The 19,028-nt window shown below is 46.8% G+C and overlaps 1 protein-coding gene across 1 annotated transcript in view; it reads left to right on the top strand.

The window, feature by feature from the left end:
* Window positions 1-19,028, top strand: part of MRC2 (mannose receptor C-type 2) — a 587,074-nt gene that overhangs the window by 307,704 nt on the left and 260,342 nt on the right. The window contains exon 9 of the mRNA XM_069634149.1: window positions 11,684-11,791. Coding sequence (XP_069490250.1) covers window positions 11,684-11,791 — 108 coding nt within the window. The remainder of the gene's footprint in view (window positions 1-11,683; window positions 11,792-19,028) is intronic.

Below are 19,028 nucleotides of genomic sequence, written 5' to 3'. Positions count from 1 at the left end.
CCATTTGAGGAACAATGTGACAGGGACACAGGTCACAGCCAAACAGCTAAACAGTGGCTCCAGCCCTTACAGCTCCAGGGCTTAACACTGCAAGGGCGGCCGTGGGAGGAATAAGAACTTCCTCAAGAGCAGTGCTGCCTGACAGCTGTTCACCAAAACGCAATTAAAGTCCAAGCACGGGCATCAGAGGGACTTCAGATTAGTGGAGCTCAACCCCATTAGGGGATTAAAAAGTATGGTTTTAGCATGCAACTTAAAAAAAATAATTGGAATCTTGATTGCTACTGTAAAGGTACTGTGGGCTACTAATGCAGTCAATGGGCTTGCACACCTGGGGAAGCCAAAGCTAAATATGAGCTGCCACCAAACTACCTGCTAAAATCAATGTAGTGTAATATAATCACCCTAGGGCACCAAGGGGGTGCATAAAAAGCAACCCGGCCATGGAGCTTCATGGACGAGGAGTAAAATGTGATTTAGTGGCAGGGGACTTTGGCAAAAGTACTTCTGACCACCAATTCTAATGAGAAAACACAAAAAAATAAGAAGGCAAAATGACTAGGAGTCCCATAAAATGGAACTACAAGCCGAGAAAATGTTAATTCTGCCCCACAATTTTGCAGATGTATTTCCAATGGGAGCTAATCAAAATATCCAACACTGTCTAATTAACGGCTGACATTTCAGAGTTAAGTAAGCAACAACGTAAAATCTTTTTGATGTTGGTTTAGGAGCAGGGGTGGTCAAGCTTTTGAAGACCCCATGAAATAAGCGGAGGCAATGCCAGGGGAAATCTCCTGCCCCAAAAAATGGAGGAGACCAAACATTTAACAAACTGTTTTATTTAACAAAACCCACATAAAACAGAAACAGCATGATCATTAGGCAAAGATCTCCATGTCTCTCCTAAGGCTGAAATAAGCAGGGCATTTTGAGGGGCTTTGACATCCCGAGTGATGTGCCACAGTACAAAAACCTATGGTGGGACGGGATTGGATGAGTAACTTGGCTAAGTATAGGATCTAAATGGAGTTGGTCTGGACAGACCGGATAGCTTCGCCTGGGACCACCTATAAAAAGAAACATAGGGAAACATGTCACCAGAGTATTCTGTGAGTGGTGGATGCAACACTGTTAAGGTGAGCGTTGAAGGCAGATTGTGTCTTAGGCTGAGTTTGTATGTAGTACCATCTGGGACCACTACACACAACTATGACCACAGGAGTAAGCAAACCAACCTGTGGTATAAGTCTGTACTTCACAGTTTTTGGTAGCGGAGCTGAGCAGCCAGACTTATCTCAAGAGGGGAATGTGAGCAGTAATGATGTTACACAGAGGTCTACAATCCCAGGTGTTCAAATAAACTCTTACACTCAAGGTTTCTTAGTTTAAACACTTATTAATTTATTCAACAATCATTTATAAAACATTCACTAGAAGGAGGCAGTTAATATTATACACAAATATACTTCGGTACGGTACTCTTTACGTTTCTGCAGCATTCAGACTACTTTGAAAGAGGCGCAAAATGGCATTCAGAATACTTTGAAGGAGGAGCCAACAGGAATAAGTTCAGAAAATAAGTTTTACAATTATTCTAAGACAGTGCAGATACTTTGAGTTTACCAGAAGAGTCAAATCATGTTACGCTCACCTGGTTCCCACGGGGGCGTCGACCGGAACTGGGCCGCTGTTATTTCCACCAGCGTGACGTGTAGCGCCGAGATCACTGACTGGACTGGCCCGCTCAGCCTAGTTTGTCTGGCTCGCAAGAATATTCTTCTGCAAAGGAGAAGAGGAATTAACCACCCGTGGAATTGAGTGTCAACCCACCTTCCCCACTCCTGTTGCCTTCCCACTGATCACTCTTGATGTCCCCTCCTTAGTCTCACCTCATGGTTTGGAAGGATGAGCTCTCCATCCTGCGTCGACCGCAGGGGCGCGTTGATGACCAGTTACTTCACTGGCGTAGAGGAATTGGTGAGTTCCAGTATTGACTCTAAAGTCCAATTGTTCATAAGAGTTCAAATGTCTGCTCTTCACTCTGTCCGATTCCTTGCAAGTTGCCGATTAATCCACTCGAAGATTTCCAAATGGCACTCGGTAAGATTCAGGTAAGTCTATTGTGTTTTTCCCCTTAGGGGCCGGGGTACGGTGATGAAGCAGAGTTGACTGTGCCGACCCGAGATGAGGTGAGACCCCCGTGGTAAATCAGGTAAGTTTTGTGGGGGGTAACTGATATTGTCCTTGCTTTCTCCCCTTAGGGGCCGGGGTACGGCGATGAAGCAGACTTGACTGCGCCGACCCAAAATGAGGTGAGTACCTCCCGTGGTAAATCGGGTAAGTTCTTGGGGGTAGCTTGTATGGCCTTAGAGAGTCCCCTTGCTCACCTTGCTGTCTTTGTCTCCTTAGGTGTCGGAGGGCGGCCGCGAGATGGAGAGAGCGTGATGGAATGCTGAAGTACCGCCAAGCAGGTGAGTTCAGCGCGGCGCCATAGGAATGCGAAGCGATGCTTCAAAGACTTCAGTTCCGTGGCGAAATGGATCAGGATTCAGGTAAGGATTAAGTTAAAACTCCTGTTCTAACCTTTATCCTTTTTGTCTTCTTGTTTCAGGAGTCCCAGGACTGAAGCGGGCGTGGCTGAAGACTGGAGCTGCTGAAAACACGCTGCAGCAAGCAGAATAACGCGAAGCACGTGTGGCTGTCCGGGCATGGTTTAAATAGCCTTGGAAGAAGATCCAGGTAAGTATTCTTCCACAGCCCCACCCAAGTAACAAAATAGTCCCTTCAGTAAAATAGTCCCTCCTAAGCCTCATTTGGCTTGAGTCTTCATGCAGGATGGTCTGCCTCAGGTGAGTATGCAGCATGGTCTGCTTCAGGTAAGTTATCAATAAAGAGCCTGGCGCCCATGGCGCCAGGACTGACTTTATCTTTATGAGCCTGGTGCCATAGGTGCCAGGACTGTACCCAAACAGCCCCTAACTGGGGCTTTTGGGCATGCTCCAAGTGGCATGATGCCTGCTTCCGGGGCTGCTGGGCCTGGTCTGGTCTTCCGGGGGCAGGCATCATGACAAATCAATTCAATAGGCTAGGCCAAAGTCAACGGGATAAAGTCTTGCATAGGATAAAACGGTTCTGCTAAGTAAACGTTAAAGTCTCTGTAGAAGTTCTCAGAGGTAGTTTGTAAAAAGAAGAATTAGATGTTGCGTCACAGGCTGATTAGGCCTGCGAGTTGCAATAGTTTCAAGCACTTTCACAGTGAGAGGTAAGTTCTTTCGGTCGGGTTTTCACAGTACCTTACAATGAAGAAAAAGATGCAGATAAAGACTGCTGTTCCTGCCAGTTCCTGCAGATCTCGCTGTTCCTGAGCCTCAGTCCAGAGGGAGGACGTTTGGGGACTTCTGCATTGGGACTGGTCAAAAAGCTGTCAATGGGCAAATCTTCAATTCTGGTAGCTGTAGTCAAGCCCACAAACTGGTGTCCCTCTCCCTGGTTATTCTGTTTCCGGCAGCACTCTGAGGAAAATACAACCAGCTCCGAGATTGGTATCCAGATGGCTTAGTGTCAAGTTGATTGGTCCCACCAACTCAAAGGGAGAAGCCGTCCTTGAAGGGCTTCTCTGTTGAGATGAACTTGGTGATTTGGACCTGCAGCAGGGCTTCATCGGGCAAACCAACGGTCCAGGAGTTGCAGCAGCCGTCCTCTTCCAGCTAGTCTTCGTTTCTTTCATTCTAGGTCGACTCTGTCTTCCAAGCCAAGAGACTGGCCTTTTATTCAGTTCTCTCCCATTCATTCCAGCCTACCTGTCACTCACCCAGCAGGGTGGCTGTCCTTGCCGGACGGTCAGCCAGCCAATCACGCCAGAGTGCATTTGGGTCTCCTGGGAGACTAAGCACAAGGAGTTTCGGGCTCCTCCCTCACTTCTTGCCCACCCCAGAAACTCTGGCACCAGAGGCGGTCGTCAGTCCTGAAGCCAGCCAAAGGCAAAGGAACAAAGGGACCAAACCTGGTTTGGCACGCAGAGACAAACTCTAGAAGGACCTTTCCAAAAAGAAATGGGTGCAAAAAAAGAAGACCGGACCCTGTTTAAACAAAGGGGGCTCGGACGCCATCTTGAAAAACATGGCTCCCTGATTTAAAGCTACCAGTGTTCGCGGTCGGGAAAAATCATGGTAGTTCATTTTAAAACCACTGCCACCAGCCATTTCGAGAGGAAAGGGTAGCATTTGACTGCTACATAAGTATCTAGACATGGGATACTATGTAACCCCTCCAGCACTCTATTGTAAGATGGGGTGTGCTGGGTCTAGGAATTTAAAAGACTAAGTGAAGTCAATTTCACTCTACTGTCCTGGGAAACAGTAGTTGATCCCAGAGAAGGTACTTAAACCTTGGGAAAGCCTGAAAAGGTTTCCCTGTGCCACTGCACTGAGGGTGCTGGGTGACACAAATGAAAAGATAATGCCTATGGAGTTGGTTAAACTCCATATCCAAAGAAAACATAAGGGTAAAACACACATCAAAATACATGCGAGAGTGGGAAAAATGCTCACACACTCTCCAGGTAAAAAGAATCAAGACCTCAAAATCCAGCAAGTTGCTCGGGGTCTCTAAGGTGAAGGTAATTGGCACATCTTTGAGAATTCTCCTCAACATAGGGATTGGTTGGGATGGCTTTTTCAGCGTTGGCATCCTGGACTGTTGCCAGCACATGAACACAATAGGGGGTGGTGAGAATGGCCCCAAGGTGCTGCCTGTCCCAATAAGGTTACTACTTGGATTCCCCAGTGTGAGAAACCCGAGGGTCTTCTCACTTCTACTCCCTTTGGATCCTCTATGCAGGTGGCCAGAGGAAAAGGCCATTGTTTTTGGATCCTGCCCATAGGGGCGGACAAGCAAGGAAGGATCACCTGGATAGAGGGTCCTCTGGGATGGGAGGTGGGATGCCCATAGGTGAGAGGCGGTATTCCATTTCTTCGTATCCGAAAGGAACCCCTATCGCAGAAATGGTTATGGGATATTGTTCATCTAGTTCCCTGGTTTCTGAGAAGGGTAAGAACCAGTATCATACCAAACAAGTTAAAAAAAAAAAAAAAAAAAAAAAAGGAAGATGATATTCTTGGAAATAAACCTTGGCATCCCCCTTAGCCTTATGATAACCAACCTAATCTGGGTCAGAGGTAGAGTGGACACCATTGACACCTCTTCATGCACTCCACTCACGCTGGAGCGACTTCTTGGTTTAAGTGAAGTTATACCTTTTCACCCCACAATACCATGGGTTATAAGAAAGGCTCGTAGCTGGACTTTCCTCTGTGCAGCAGCAAACGATCCAGTCTCCTGATTCCTCTACCTGGTGACGAAAGGAAGGACTCTGAATGGGATTTCTACGGCGCAGTCTCGAGAGAGGACCCTTTGCACAGATTCCTTGGTTGGTCTGTGGTTTTGGCATCTTTATCTTGGTACCAACAAAAGATGGTATTCGGCTGGTCGAACTTCTTTGATTCTGAAGTCCTGCCCTCTGGTGAGGGGACTGTGATGAGTGGGATTGTGTCTCTGGAGGTTCACCTGGAGCTCGGTGAACACTTGGACGGATGCTGCCTATCAAAGACGTTGCCCTGCAAATGGGTTGGAGGTCTCCTGGTGTTAGTGGTCTGCAGCTCTGGAAAGGCACATTATCTCGGGAGATGGCTCAATTTGTAGTTCGTCTCAGGGCTGTTTGGTCCCGCCAGCCAAAGGGTAGGAGTCATCCTCTTCAGAGCTCCTCTTTCAAGTAGAAAACTGGGTCAGGACAATAGTGGTTAGTGGTTGCTTCAGTGATTGGAAGGGTCTGCCGGCATCTCTGGTCATCCTCTGCTTTGGTTATTTCTGTTGCAGTGGTCGACTTGCCTTTCACCTCAGGAAGTGGCGGGTGGCTGTCCAATCATGACAGACAGCCCCCCAGTGGGAACTGGTTTCATTCAGGCACTCGGGAAGACAAAGGGCAGGGGAGTGAAGAACTCCACCCCCACTTCCTGTCTGCCCCCAAGGATTACCACCAAAGGCTAAACTTGCACACAGACCTGCCCCCTCCCAGAATGGTAGAAGGGCTAACAAAGAACAACCACGATAAAAATGGCAAAAAAAGAGAGGAGCCACCATGTTAGAACATAGGTGACCTTATTGTGCACAAACGAGACTGTAAATACAGTGTGTGGTAAAGAATTGAACAACAGTTGGTAGAACACGTCCATTGCCACCAGCCATAACTATAGGGTTGTCTGGGACTAAAAAGTCACAGGAGCAGAGAGAATGGGGATACTAGGTATCCACATAGCACTCCACATAAGGTGGTGTGTGCTAATCTTAGTATCAAGTTTTAAGGGGGATACCAAGTATCCCTCTATCCTCAAGATCTGTAGTTAGTAGGGCTAAAGAAAGAATCTCAAAGGAGGACTCAAAGGGTTCCCAGCAACACTGCACCTAAGGTGCTGTGTGCTGCAAAAGTTACACAGATGCATTTAAAGGGATATGGAGGAAAGCAGACTCCATTGTAAACATAAAAACGAGAACAGAGTTACAAATGTCAGAGCAAATAAGAATGAATGAGGAGAGAAAAAAAGGCTCCCCTCATTCAGGATAGAAAGAAAAAGGTCCAGAATTCCAGCAAAAAGTGCTAGAGGTCTCACTACGAGAGGGGATGAAGTATAAAAATAATACATCTCCCTAACAGGGGTCAAAAAAGACTTATCTCCACTAATGTGAATGGCCCTTTAACTTTCTCCAATTCAGGAACTGTGACCTTACTTGGAAATCTACAATTGACTATGGGGTACTTACTTGTTCCTGGACATGTTTTTGCGGATCCCCTAGGGGTGCAGTGAGCTCTGGACCAGGTTTGGTATTTTTGGTACTTGTCATTTTTGCCCGTTTATTATATTTTTTAAAGTCTTCATATACACTTCTTTCATGGGACTGTAAGTGTAACATTGTGGCTATTCCTAGTAACTCTTAACTATGTTTCCCTTGCAGTGTATACATCTGTTAATTGTTGCTAAAATATTCTACTAATTCTTGGAAGCCTTTGGCCAGGGTTTACAACTGTTTTCATTTGCTCTCTGCCTAGAATATATTATGTGTGCCTGTGCATTAGTCCATGTATAATGCCAACGAGAGTTCAAATTAATATGGACTACTGTTTTGGCCAATATGAATTTAAGATATGTTTTCCTATTGGTAAAATTGTGTTTACCTTCTTTTCCCATACACTACCTATATGTGTTGGGTCCTTACCGCTAGTTCTAGGGCCTTCCCCATATTTCAGGGTTGGAATTTGTCCATAGGATACTGTACTTAATGGTGTGGGCCTGCAGTATACTTATATGCTTGTTAGGTTTGATGGTTTCCTGGTTCTCCCCATCGTCCTGTTCTTTTATTTTGGGTGCTTACCCTTGGTAAAGGACCTACAAATAGACACTGGGGTTAGCAGAATTCTTGTATAGAATATTTTTCTGGCATCTTTTTAATACTGTGTGTTAATACCGAAAATACTTATTTGAAGTAATAGTTTTATACATGTTTATCAGAGTAGCGTACTAGAGTTGTGTGTGGGCTGATTGTACCTCTGTCAACCTACTTACCTCTACTTGAGAGTTGAGACTTGACGCTCTGACCGCATTACCTACTCCAAGATGTTTAACTTCCCTTACTTGTCTGGTGCGTTAGCTTTCCCTCTTGGGTGAGTGGTTGTATGAACCTCAAGGGAGGGTTGTACAAAAATGAATGCTTTCCTGCTGAAGAATTGTCTCTGACTACCATTGAGTGTCACCAAGCTCAACAAACGGCAGTTGATGACAATGGAGTTACAGCTAAGAAGTATGAGTCAAGTTGCATCCAGCCACTTTGACCTGAAAAGCTTTGCCCTTCTGCACCACAGGGTTTATCTATCCAGTCAGCCCAGTTTGGCTGAGACATTCTTGGTCCAAGTCAATGAGGCATCTACCATCTTATTTTGATTGCAGAATCATCCAGTATCCTGATCTGATGGGTAGCAGAGACTCAATTCAGCTTATTCTGTCTGATGGTTGTGCTATCCAGTATCTCCAATGCCATTGCCAGGTTGATTTGTTTTTGAGGGTGGAAAGATCATGGGTTAAGCGCTTGCCTGCAACATGGAGCAAGACATGCATATAAGCCGGTCAAGTGGCACAGCGAGTATAGCGCTCGCTTTGACATCAGTGCAGAGCCTACTAACGCAGGTTCGAATCCCGGCATGGCCAAACTCAGCCTTTCATCCTTCCGAGGTCGATAAATGAGCACCACACACCGTGGGTAATAATAAGCAGCGCTCAGATACCTGAGGGTTCGTAGCGCTATATAAGTGCCAAATTATTATTAATATTATTATTATTATATTTGACTCTTGGTTGGGCCGAGTCAGCCCTCCATCCCTAAGCCCTAGTAAACACATCACACCTGCCCTCCGTGTCCTTTGGCTGCCGGGACATGAGCCACCTTCAAGGCAATATGCATCACGCACTGAGCTCTTCACAACACCAGGCCACAATATATCTGCAGCATAGGTTTACATGCTACGGGCCCCCCAGAAACCTGAGATCAGTGTTAGGGAGAATTCTCTCTTTAGGCTGAATTTCCTAACCTAGTGAGTCCCCCAGCAGCTTTGCTGGATTTCTGGAGTTTGTTTTTTTTCCTGCCAAGAGTGAGACTCTTTTTCTCCCACTCTTGGACATGATTTATGGTGTTCCTTTGACTGTTAATGTGTTTTATGGGCTCCTTTACTCCATAGGGTCTCGTGTGTTTTCACTATGTGTGTTATACAGCACCCTCCGTGCAGTAACACAGGGGTGTCATAGTGACACCCCACCATAGACTCCATACCCTGGGACTGACTACTGTCTCCCAGGGCATGTAAAGTCACCATTGGCTTTACTAGTCCCAAATTATTAACAGAAACCAGTACAAACCATCATATTGTGGACGTACTGGTTGGGGCAATTTGATTGCCCCGGGGTCTGTTAGTCGAGGGGGCACGTCTCCGTCCCCCCTGATCGAGTTTTGGCTGGTGGCAGTGGAAACTACTTTTTATATTCGACCGCAAATATTTTCCTATGGGATTTTCCCATTGTTCGAGGCTACCAACTTTAATTATTTAATTCTCATAGCCTCGAACAGACCGCCGGTTTATTTAATATGAATTCGCCGGTTGGTAATTTTTGCCAGGACTCGATTCTAAAATGGCGTTTGTGTTCTCTTCTGTGACTCCAACCCAAGTCGAGCCCTTTGTTCCACTTTTTGGCGATCTTCTCCACAGAAGCCTCCAAAAGTGGTGCCACTCTGTCTGGGTACCACAGGGGGTGTGGGAGTGGGTTTGGGCACCCCGGACTGAGTTACCTTGATAACTCAAGTCGCACTCTTGTGTGATTGGCCCAAGTGGTGAGCCGGCCGGTTCACCACTTAGCATGTTTGATTGACAGCTAGGCTGAGTGAATGGGGGTATGCTGTATAAAAGCAGGGCTTTTGGGACTGGAACTTCAGAAGTCGCCACAGGACCCGAGAATCTGACGAGGGAGAAGCTGAGCTGACCTGCCACGACGACACCACCGGTGGAGCCCTGCGGAACCTACTCACCACTTCCCGATGACAGAGAAGATCTCCCGGCTGGAGAGGCTTCTTCCCCTGACTGGTGGGCACAACCAGTTTACCTTCTTCTCTTCGCACCGCAGCCCGGTTTGTGATCGAACTGCCCGTGCCAAGCACCCCGGCGGCCGGATAGCCACTCACCACTGAACCGCGAATCAACGGACCGCTCCTTGTACCTTGTGGCTGGTTTCTTCCCTGGCAGTGCAACGGACTCCTGTCTTCCTACACGATGAGATCCTCTCTTCCCCTGGACGAAGCACCGACTTGCATCCGCTGCCAGGAACAACTGCCCCCGCTGGAGTATTCTCACCACTTAAGGTACCATGTCCGCCAGGCCTCACTTTCTAAAGATTGCTACAAGGTAATAATAACCCCTTAACCTTCTGGACTGGGCTGGCCGCCTTGACCCTCTACCCGGTCCCTTTCTTTGGTCCAACTCCTTTTTTGAACCTTTACAAGACTTTTGTGCACTGCAACCGTGTGATCTTGGACACATTTCGTTTCGATCCTCTTAAAGCGGATCCGGCCTACTGACTCTGAACGCATGGTGTTACTTTGCCTTCCTCTCTTGTCATGATCTTGTAAAAGTGTTGGGATCTGTTTCAACTTATTCTCTGCTTTTCTCTCCCTTTTTAAAACGAATTATTAGAGTGCCATCTACGTTAAGCGCTGACCGCTGTCTGAAAATAAGTGCGGCTGTACTTACGACTTGTCTAAATATTCTTTTAAGGGAGTGTATATCTTTTAGTGACCGTGTTTTTGAATTGCTTACTATTAGTGCCTGTGTGTTTTTCTAGATGTGGTTTTAAATAAATTATTATATCTCTTTTACAGCAAGCCCTGGTCAGCATTTACTTGTTCTACTGTGTTCTCTTGACCTATTGTGAATACTCTGTATACTGCCCAACTCTTCTTGGGGGAAGTCTGACTGCTCAGCCACAGCTACCAAGTGAATCTGTGTGGTACAGACTGCTACCAAGTGGGTTAACTGCCAAACGCCTGTAGTCCTAAATCTTTTGTAGTGGTCCCAGAGGGAACTGCACAGGTTTCTGCCTAACAATCAGGCACAGCACTCCTCCTGTCATTCCAGTGGCTAAATCAACTAGAATAGGGGGATGTCTTTCTCAGTCCAAGCACCATCTGGAACTCAAACCCATTTACCATCCACGGCATAGAGGATGACCTTGCCTTCAGAAAGGCTCTCAAAACCTGGCCCCTCCCTTCAGCATCCTCACAGACTTGGTGCATTTCTTGGGTGCACCATTACCACCCCCTGACCGGAATGCATGGACACCAGATGAATTGACAACGTGGACCCTAGCCCCCAACCCCCCCAGGAACCCCCTGCCCAACTCCCTCTGATAGCACTTCAGCCAGGCCTTACGATGAGCTCCATTAAGACCTCCTTCTATCCAAGTGTCAGCCTTGCTTCACTGGAACGTCTAGCACTCCATCACAACGGAACATAGCTGTATCCATCCCGGGGTATGGACCCTCATACATCTGCAATAAACACTGCTCGACTTAACCCACCCAAACACACATCGCCACGTGCAATAGAATGCTGCCGAGTTCCACAGAAGAAATTCTTTGCTGCTGTGCACATGATTAGTTTCCAGACTCTCCTACTCCCCTGACAGTTTGTCACAGCACCCATCCTCTGATCTGATTTCTATGGCCTGCTATTATGGACCAAGCCACTCTCTCCCTGCCTACCTTTGTGCTGGCTAAAAATGCACACAAGCCTTTTAGAAGCCTTTCTTCACATCCCACAGTTCTCCGAAAAGCACTCATCCCCACAGCGCTTTGAGGCCATACCAATGGCAGTATGCACTATACAAATGCCATGTAACAACATCCAAGAGTACCAATGAAATGTGTAATAGCTATTAGTGCAGCAGTTGGAAGTGAGAGGAATCCAGAATAAACTGCTATATAAAAACATATCATTGTTGTGCATGATTAATTTCAGTTTTTGATACTAACTCTGCGATTGATTTCATTTTTGATGCTAACTCTGCCTTTCGTCGTTTTTGTGATTAAGGAGGGCCGGTGGAACGACAGCCCGTGCAATTCAAATCTTCCTTTTCTCTGCAAGAAGCCGGGTCAGACCATGCAAGGGACTGAGGAGATGGATAACGGATGCCGAAAGGTAAGCTGACGACTAATTGATCCTGACTGTCTGTCTGCAATTCAGTCCTGGTGTGCTGCAAACGATCTCTGCCTTAATGCCAGCAAGATCGTCCTCATTGGGACCCCTGCCCTGTTGGGCAAAAAATCTGGTGGTCATCTTTGACTCTACTCTCTCCTTCTCTTCTCACATCATGGACATGTCCAAAAAGTCTCACTGCCAGGTGCACCTCCTCAGAGGTATTCTTCCTTTTCTCACCTTCCCCCAGAGGCTCACTGTCTCCAGAGCCCTGGTTTTCCCCAGACTGGACTACTGCAACAGTCTTCTCAATCTTCCTGCTTCTACTCCCTGACCTCTTCAATTTATCGAGATCAGAACCGCATGACGTATCCTTGGCCTCAAGCCCATGGACTGCATCTCTCGGGCTCTGAAATCACTTCACTAGCTCTCCGTGGCTGCAAGGATCAAGTTAAAGTCCCTCTGCATAGTCCACAAGGCTTTCTGGGGCCAGGGCCCTTACTATCTACAACACTCTCTTCCAAAATACTTTCTTTCTAGCGCCCTCCACTCTGCCTCTTCCAACTCTCTATGGATGAGCTGTTTCTCCAAACAGAGATTTGGGGGTAGATCCTTAACGTCTGCAGGTGCCTCCGTCTGGAACAGCCTACCTTCCTCTGGAACAGCCTACCTTCCTCCCTCCATCTTGAGCCGAACCACCCTAAGTTCTGGAAACTCCTCAAGACCTTCCTTCCTTCCTTCCTTCCTTCCTTCCTTCCTTCCTTCCTTCCTTCCTTCCTTCCTTCCTTCCTTCCTTCCTTCCTTCCTTCCCCCACGCGAGTCCTGCACCACTCTGCAATTAACCCAGGCTACTGCTGAACTGGGTGCACTTGAACGCCTCCCCCTCCCTCACACATCCTGTTCTTGTGCACCTGCATGACCTTAATGTTCTAGTCTTTGCAAGTCTGTCTGTTCGGTCCGCCCTCTGTGCTCTCCTCACTAGCTTGGTCTTCATTGAAATTCTCCCGCTCTTTTTCTCCTTTTTTGTCAAGCGCTTACTAGTAGATATGCCTCTGGCCTAGTATGCTAGCTATTGTTAGATCATTTGGAATATTCAAGGCCTAAGAATGACTACTGTATTCCCTTGATCCCTCCCCACTTTGAAGCACTTCACTTGTGTATAAGCGCTTTACAAATAAACAATTGCATCTCAAACTCATTGTGGAGCTGCCATAGGAAGGTCTCCGTTGCTTTACCTGGCACCGCTGTCAGAACTTAACTCCTTGCAAATAAAAAAAGATAGTACTCCTGGTAACCCTAACTATGTGCAGGACACCTAGGTTAACACTGCACATCTCTTTACTCATTCCATGCCTACTGATCAAAGTTTCTGCTTTGACGACCTCCTTCGCTCACAGTGATGAGTTGTATAAGAAGAGGGTTTTCATCAATTGAAGATGAAAGTGAACAGAAGGCAAATGTTTACTCTATTCTTGTAGTGTGTTGCTCAGAAGCAAAATACCGTTGCTTGATTTTAACAGAAGTAACTCTCCTTACTATGGCCTCTTCGTTGAGAAGATTGTCAGAGTTTACAAATCTCTCTCCCTCAAAAAGCCACTTGCTGCCCTTTTTCCCAAATTTGACATTGTGAAGTCAAAAGTCCTAAACTGTGACTTTGGCGCCTGCCCAAAACTGTGATTGTCTTTTTTGGGGTCGATTTCCCCAGAACTGTTACTCGTCATTCACTAATACAAGGTCTTGTGAGGGACGCAGATGTTACTTATGTACCCAAGAGAGTCTCTACGTTGGTCAGAAACTGGGTGCACCATATATGCAGCACTGTACTGTGTCCTGTGCTATTAGGTAGCAAAGTAATGCTATAGCTTAGGTACAGGCAGTGGTGGTTCTAAAGGGGTTTTATATACCACCCACTGGTGTGTGACCTGAAGAGACCCACCTATAGTGGACCTGCAGATTCACCTGCTGCTATGACTGAGCAGTTGGGCTTCACTCATAGGAAGGGGTTGACTCCGGTATAGAGCACAGATCACTCACAAGGGAGAGAAAATAGGATTGTCCACATTGTATATGCTGAAATATATTGGTATATTTATTTAACAAGAATAATGTGCATTAAGTGAAGTTCAACTAAAAGTAAGTTAATAAATGCCTGTACAAAATCCAAAGGTGTTGCTAAACCTCCTATAAGAGGGCCCCCACACCATTAACATGTTCCATGCTGGGACAGGTCCCTCAAGCACTTAGAGGGCATCTTGACTGAAGGAAAACTGTTCAGAAGCTTTGCTGGAGTTACAGCTCCTATTATGTCAACCCTGCCTATGAAGTCCTCTGGTTACAGGTTCTTCTGTGGAGCCATACCAGGTCCCTGCATCGGTTCCTTGTTCCCAGGACTTGGTGGTACCAACCAATGTGCCTATGCTAAAGATTCCCTGCTTTGATAGCCTGCAATGGGTTGCCCTGCACAGGAAACTAGACACTGAGGCAAGGACATGGAAGCAAATGCCAGTTATAGGACAGAACCGCATGTCTGATGTTACTATGCATAAGGGTCACAGCCATGAGCCATTTGGTTTTACAAAAAATGTTGGTACCTGGGACAGACACATCTGTATACCCTTTGCCATCACTGGAGCATCTTTGTACCATCCCCGCACCGGAACTGTTTCCTTTGGACTGGACCAGTCAATGCTTCCCAGCAGCATACTTTTCTTTCATTATTTGGTGTTCAGAAGCCCTAAATTGTACTTTAGAGCCTTGGCACCACTACTGGAATCCCAAGCACTTAAAGCAGTTGCCCTCTAGTAACCCGAGACCTCAAGAGGGATAGAAATTGATGGAACTAATCAGTAAGAGTAGACCCACGATGATGCAAGGTTCCCGTAGGCTAATATTGGCCTATGATTAACCTAGGGACAAATGCAGCATGAGGACCTGTATCCCTCACAACCAATTGCTAGGGAGAATATTCAGTTTCTCTGGTAATTCCCTTTAACCTGAGACCCCCAGTTCCGTGGACTCTGTACTTTTTTTATTTTAATCTCCTGAGTGAGTGGAACTTTTTACCACTCACTCATTCTTTTTCTCTGACTGGGATTTTTAGATTCTTACTATTTAATGGAGATTGGTAAACTCCATAGGCAGCTGCTTTTTGCTTAGTGGCACACGGCACCCTCTGTGCAGTGTCACTGAAGAGTCCCTTGGACTTCTCTTAATGTTTAAATACATTTTCTTGTGAGAACTGCAGTTCCCAAGATGGTAAGATAACCTTATCTTCCCATTTTTTGTGGGTCCAGCACACACCACCTTATGTGGGGTGCTGAGGAGTTGCACAGTAACACAAAAAGACCTTTGCTGAGGTGAGTGTGCCCCCAGATGCCCCTCAACGCTTCCAATGGAAACGTTTGTGCACTTGGCGCTGCAGCCCCCTTCCCCACCCCCTTCTCCAGCCCAATCCCGCCTCCCAACCCTCCCCCTGCATCATGATTGGTGTCTTGGCCGCCACATATCATGAACCCTCCCAGGGCAGCCCTCTGCCCGGCATCCCCTGTGGCTAAGGGCCCAAGGCCAAGGGCGGCTCCAACATTGGCGGCTCCAAGATGTGTCTGCTGGTGTCAGCAGGGGAAGCCAGTGAAGCCAGCAGTCAACAGACACCAACAAAAACTGTGAGTGTGGCATGGGTGGGGAGTGGAGCAATTACTCTACTCCAGAAAACCATTGCCACTCTATCTTATCTCCCAATGACATAGAGTGCCATAATATTAGCATGTCCACACTTAGATAGAATTGTGAACATTAGCCTGCGTTGCATCTAGATGGAATTGTGAATATTAGCATGTCCACACTTAGATAGAATTGTGAACATTAGCATGTCCACACTTAGATAGAATTGTGAACATTGGCCTGCTTCGCATCTAGATGGAATTGTGAATATTAGCATGTCCACACTTGGACCGATTGGTAAATATTAGCATGTCCACACTTAGATAGAATTGTGAACATTAGCCTGCGTCGCATCTAGATGGAGTTGTGAATGCAGGCACATCCACACTTGGATAGAATTGTGAATATTGGCATGTACACGGTTGGATAGAATTGTGAACATTAGCCTGTGTCGCATCTAGATGGAATTGTGAATATTGGCATGTCCACACTTAGATAGAATTGTAAATACTAGCATGTCCACACTTAGATAGAGTTGTGGACATTAGCCTGCGTCGCATCTGGATAGAATGGGAACATTAGCCGGCGTCGCATCTAGATAGGTTTTTGATTGAAGAATAGCGGCCAGATGAAACTTGAAGGTTAGCATGTGCCACACTTAGAACTGTGAACACCAGCCTGCGCCGCTCCTGGATAGGATTGTGAATGTTAGCACGCCCACATCTAGAGAGAACTCTGAACATTGGCCTGCGCCACTTCTAGATAGGACTGTGAAGGCCAACAAGTGCCACACTTGGAGACAACTGTGATTGTTAGCATTCTAAAGGTCAGTATATATAACCTCAAACTCTGCATACTTATCTCACTCAAAAACTCACACAACCATCTCTCGCACCACAAGCCGCACGCACTTCACAACACTGCAACAACACATAAGCCGGAGCAACAGCACACGTGCACTGACACCGATCCAATACCTGCACCAAAGCTCAGTATCTAGTGTATACCGAGCTGAAGCTGCCAACAGAACACCACTCCTCTCACTATCCTACTCCCTCTTCACCTTACTAACCCATCGCACCTTATTGTTTATAGATCCGCCAGAGCGCCTGGGGACCAGTTCCGTTGGTGACGGTGCGCGGTACAAATACCTTTAACATTTAACATACTCATGTAACATTTGTTTACACTGACTAACTTAAATGGCTGATGACAGTGGTTACTTTTTACTACCTTTTCTGCAGGTTACTAGCAGGCTGATTTCTCAGCTGCAGTACAGCTGCAGTACAGCACATTTTCTCAAAATGACCCCTGTCTTTTTATTTCACAATTTTTCGTTTCAGTTCCTTCTGGGCTTTTACTCTATCCTTTGAATAGCTTTGAGTCCTTTGAGTTTTGCCTTTGGCAGGCGTCAGCCCTGAAGCCCGCCCAGGCTCCAGTGTGTCTGGGAAGGCAGGCAGTGAGGGAGGAGCTCGTAACTTCACTGTCCTTTGTCTGTAGGTATGCCTGGCTGAAACCAGTTCTAACTGGGTGGCTGGCTGTCATGGAGGACAGTCAACCCCCAGATGATTGACAGCTCGGAGTGTGAATGACTGGGATCCAGCATGAAAGGTGAGGATTTTTGCACTGGAGACAGTCGACTACTGGAACAAGGAATCTGAAGCAGAAGACGAGCAGACACGCCAGCAGCACCTTCCAGACAGCGAAAGCACCTTTGTTTTTGGGCCATCCCGTGATCTTTTGGGACTTTCCTTAGCTGCAGAATCCCAATACACAGGGTACCTGGACCATCATCGAGTGCACCGTCTTCCGAAGATTGAATCCAGCGGAAACTTTGCAGGCATACGTGTGGGCCTCCAGAGGCAGGAATTCTTCACCAAAAGTTATCTCGCCAAAGTTCATATAAAAGCTTGGTGTGGCCCAGTCCAGGTTGGGCTACCTTGGTGTGTGTTGTGGAGAACCCACGGGCTGCTGCCATTTGGGAGTTTGTCGAGAGCCATAGTGCTGGTTGAAGAGTAGCTGTGCATGCCGTGATCAATCAGTAATGATTCCCCTAGAAAACCTTGCCTGGAATGCTTCAAGTGGCCAGAGAAAGGCAGGCGCTTTCTGATCCTGATCCTGTGGGTGGTGTTCTGCGGGAGGATCACATTAGGGGGCGGGGGGAGCAGGTCAGGAGGAATGGGAAACACCCTACTGTAACTTTCCTTGAAGTCCCACTCGTCTAATGACTTAATGTAAAACAGAAATGAAGAAACCCAACTTTATCAAGAGGGCTGAAGAGGTGAAAGGTTGTAGTAGTTTCATTAATCTCAATGACCCACACCTGATGGAGACTGAGAAGCTTAAAAAGTCCCCTCAGGTGCAGGCTGTGAAGGGAGCTGGAGAGCAGGAGAACAGTAGTAGCTGTACGGAGCAGCAGTTGCTGGTCCTGAAAGTATGTGCCTCCTGCAAACTGAAGGGCAGAGGTCACGCAGCGCGTAGGGAAGAAGCATGCTCGTTGGAGACCCATGTCGCAAAGTTATTCGTAGAAATAGTTGAATACAAAAAAAAATGAATGGGATGTTTGTTTGAATTTCGGCTGAACGAAAATGTCAAAGAAATATGCCATTCGGTGCCATAATAGTGAACAAAGAGAGCGGGTGGCGGCGGGTTGTCCCCTGCACCTTGTTCACTATAATGGCATCAGGGATTCCCGGGGTGTCCCCCATTCCTGAGAAAATAAGGTTTGAAGAAAAAAAAGGACCCTGCCGTGCCGGTTTCATTTGTTATATGTTCAAGTGTGAGGGACAGATATCCTTTGTTTGAGTGTTTCATTTTGTTTATTTTAGGCAGGGAAATCCTCATCAGGGTAGGGATAGTGAGGCGTTTATCCACCCTTTAAATATGAAAAAATGGCATCCATTGAGAAAACGTTACAATGTGGTCTTCCTCACATTTCTGACCCCTCACAACACATACTCTGCTAACTGTGCAAGGTGTACCCCTGGTGTAATACGACACCAGTGTTGGGCAAATCTACTGTACCCGTGAACTAGGGCCTTGCATACTGCCGTTTTAGCTGCATTCTTCTTTGACACCAATAAACATGACCCAGGGAAGTGCGAAGACTAAGAGGGCATCTAGGGACTCCTTCCCAATCACACCTCTGAGGGAGGTCACTGATAAGGACACGGCTACAGGGGATTCCGGAAGGGCCCCCCCGGGCAATACCTGGATCCCTATATGACAATAGTGAAGACTGGTTCTCCTTGGTTAATTCCAAACTCGATGCCATTGTAGCCAATATTGGTTGCATGCACATTAAACTTGATAAAGAAAGTGGCTGTATCACAGCAGTAGAAACCTACATCGGTGATCTGGAGGATAAGGTGGGTGCACATGACCAAGATTTCCAGGCATTTAGGAAGGAGCTGCTGGCGGTATGTTCCAAATGTGATGACTTGTCCCGCTCTCGTCGCAAAGTCAGAATAGTTGGGATACCGGAGAAGGCAGTTCATGGGCCCATGGAGCAATTTGTGGAGGGCCTACTACAGTCTCTATTCAACAATGTGCATTTTTTTGCACATGTTATGATTGTAAG

This window comes from Ambystoma mexicanum, chromosome 13 (assembly GCF_040938575.1).
Source record: "Ambystoma mexicanum isolate Mex_15411 chromosome 13, UKY_AmexF1_1, whole genome shotgun sequence".
Taxonomy (NCBI): domain Eukaryota; kingdom Metazoa; phylum Chordata; class Amphibia; order Caudata; family Ambystomatidae; genus Ambystoma; species Ambystoma mexicanum.
Note: the sequence above shows the minus strand (reverse complement) of the source record. Positions and strands in the feature narration are given on the sequence as shown.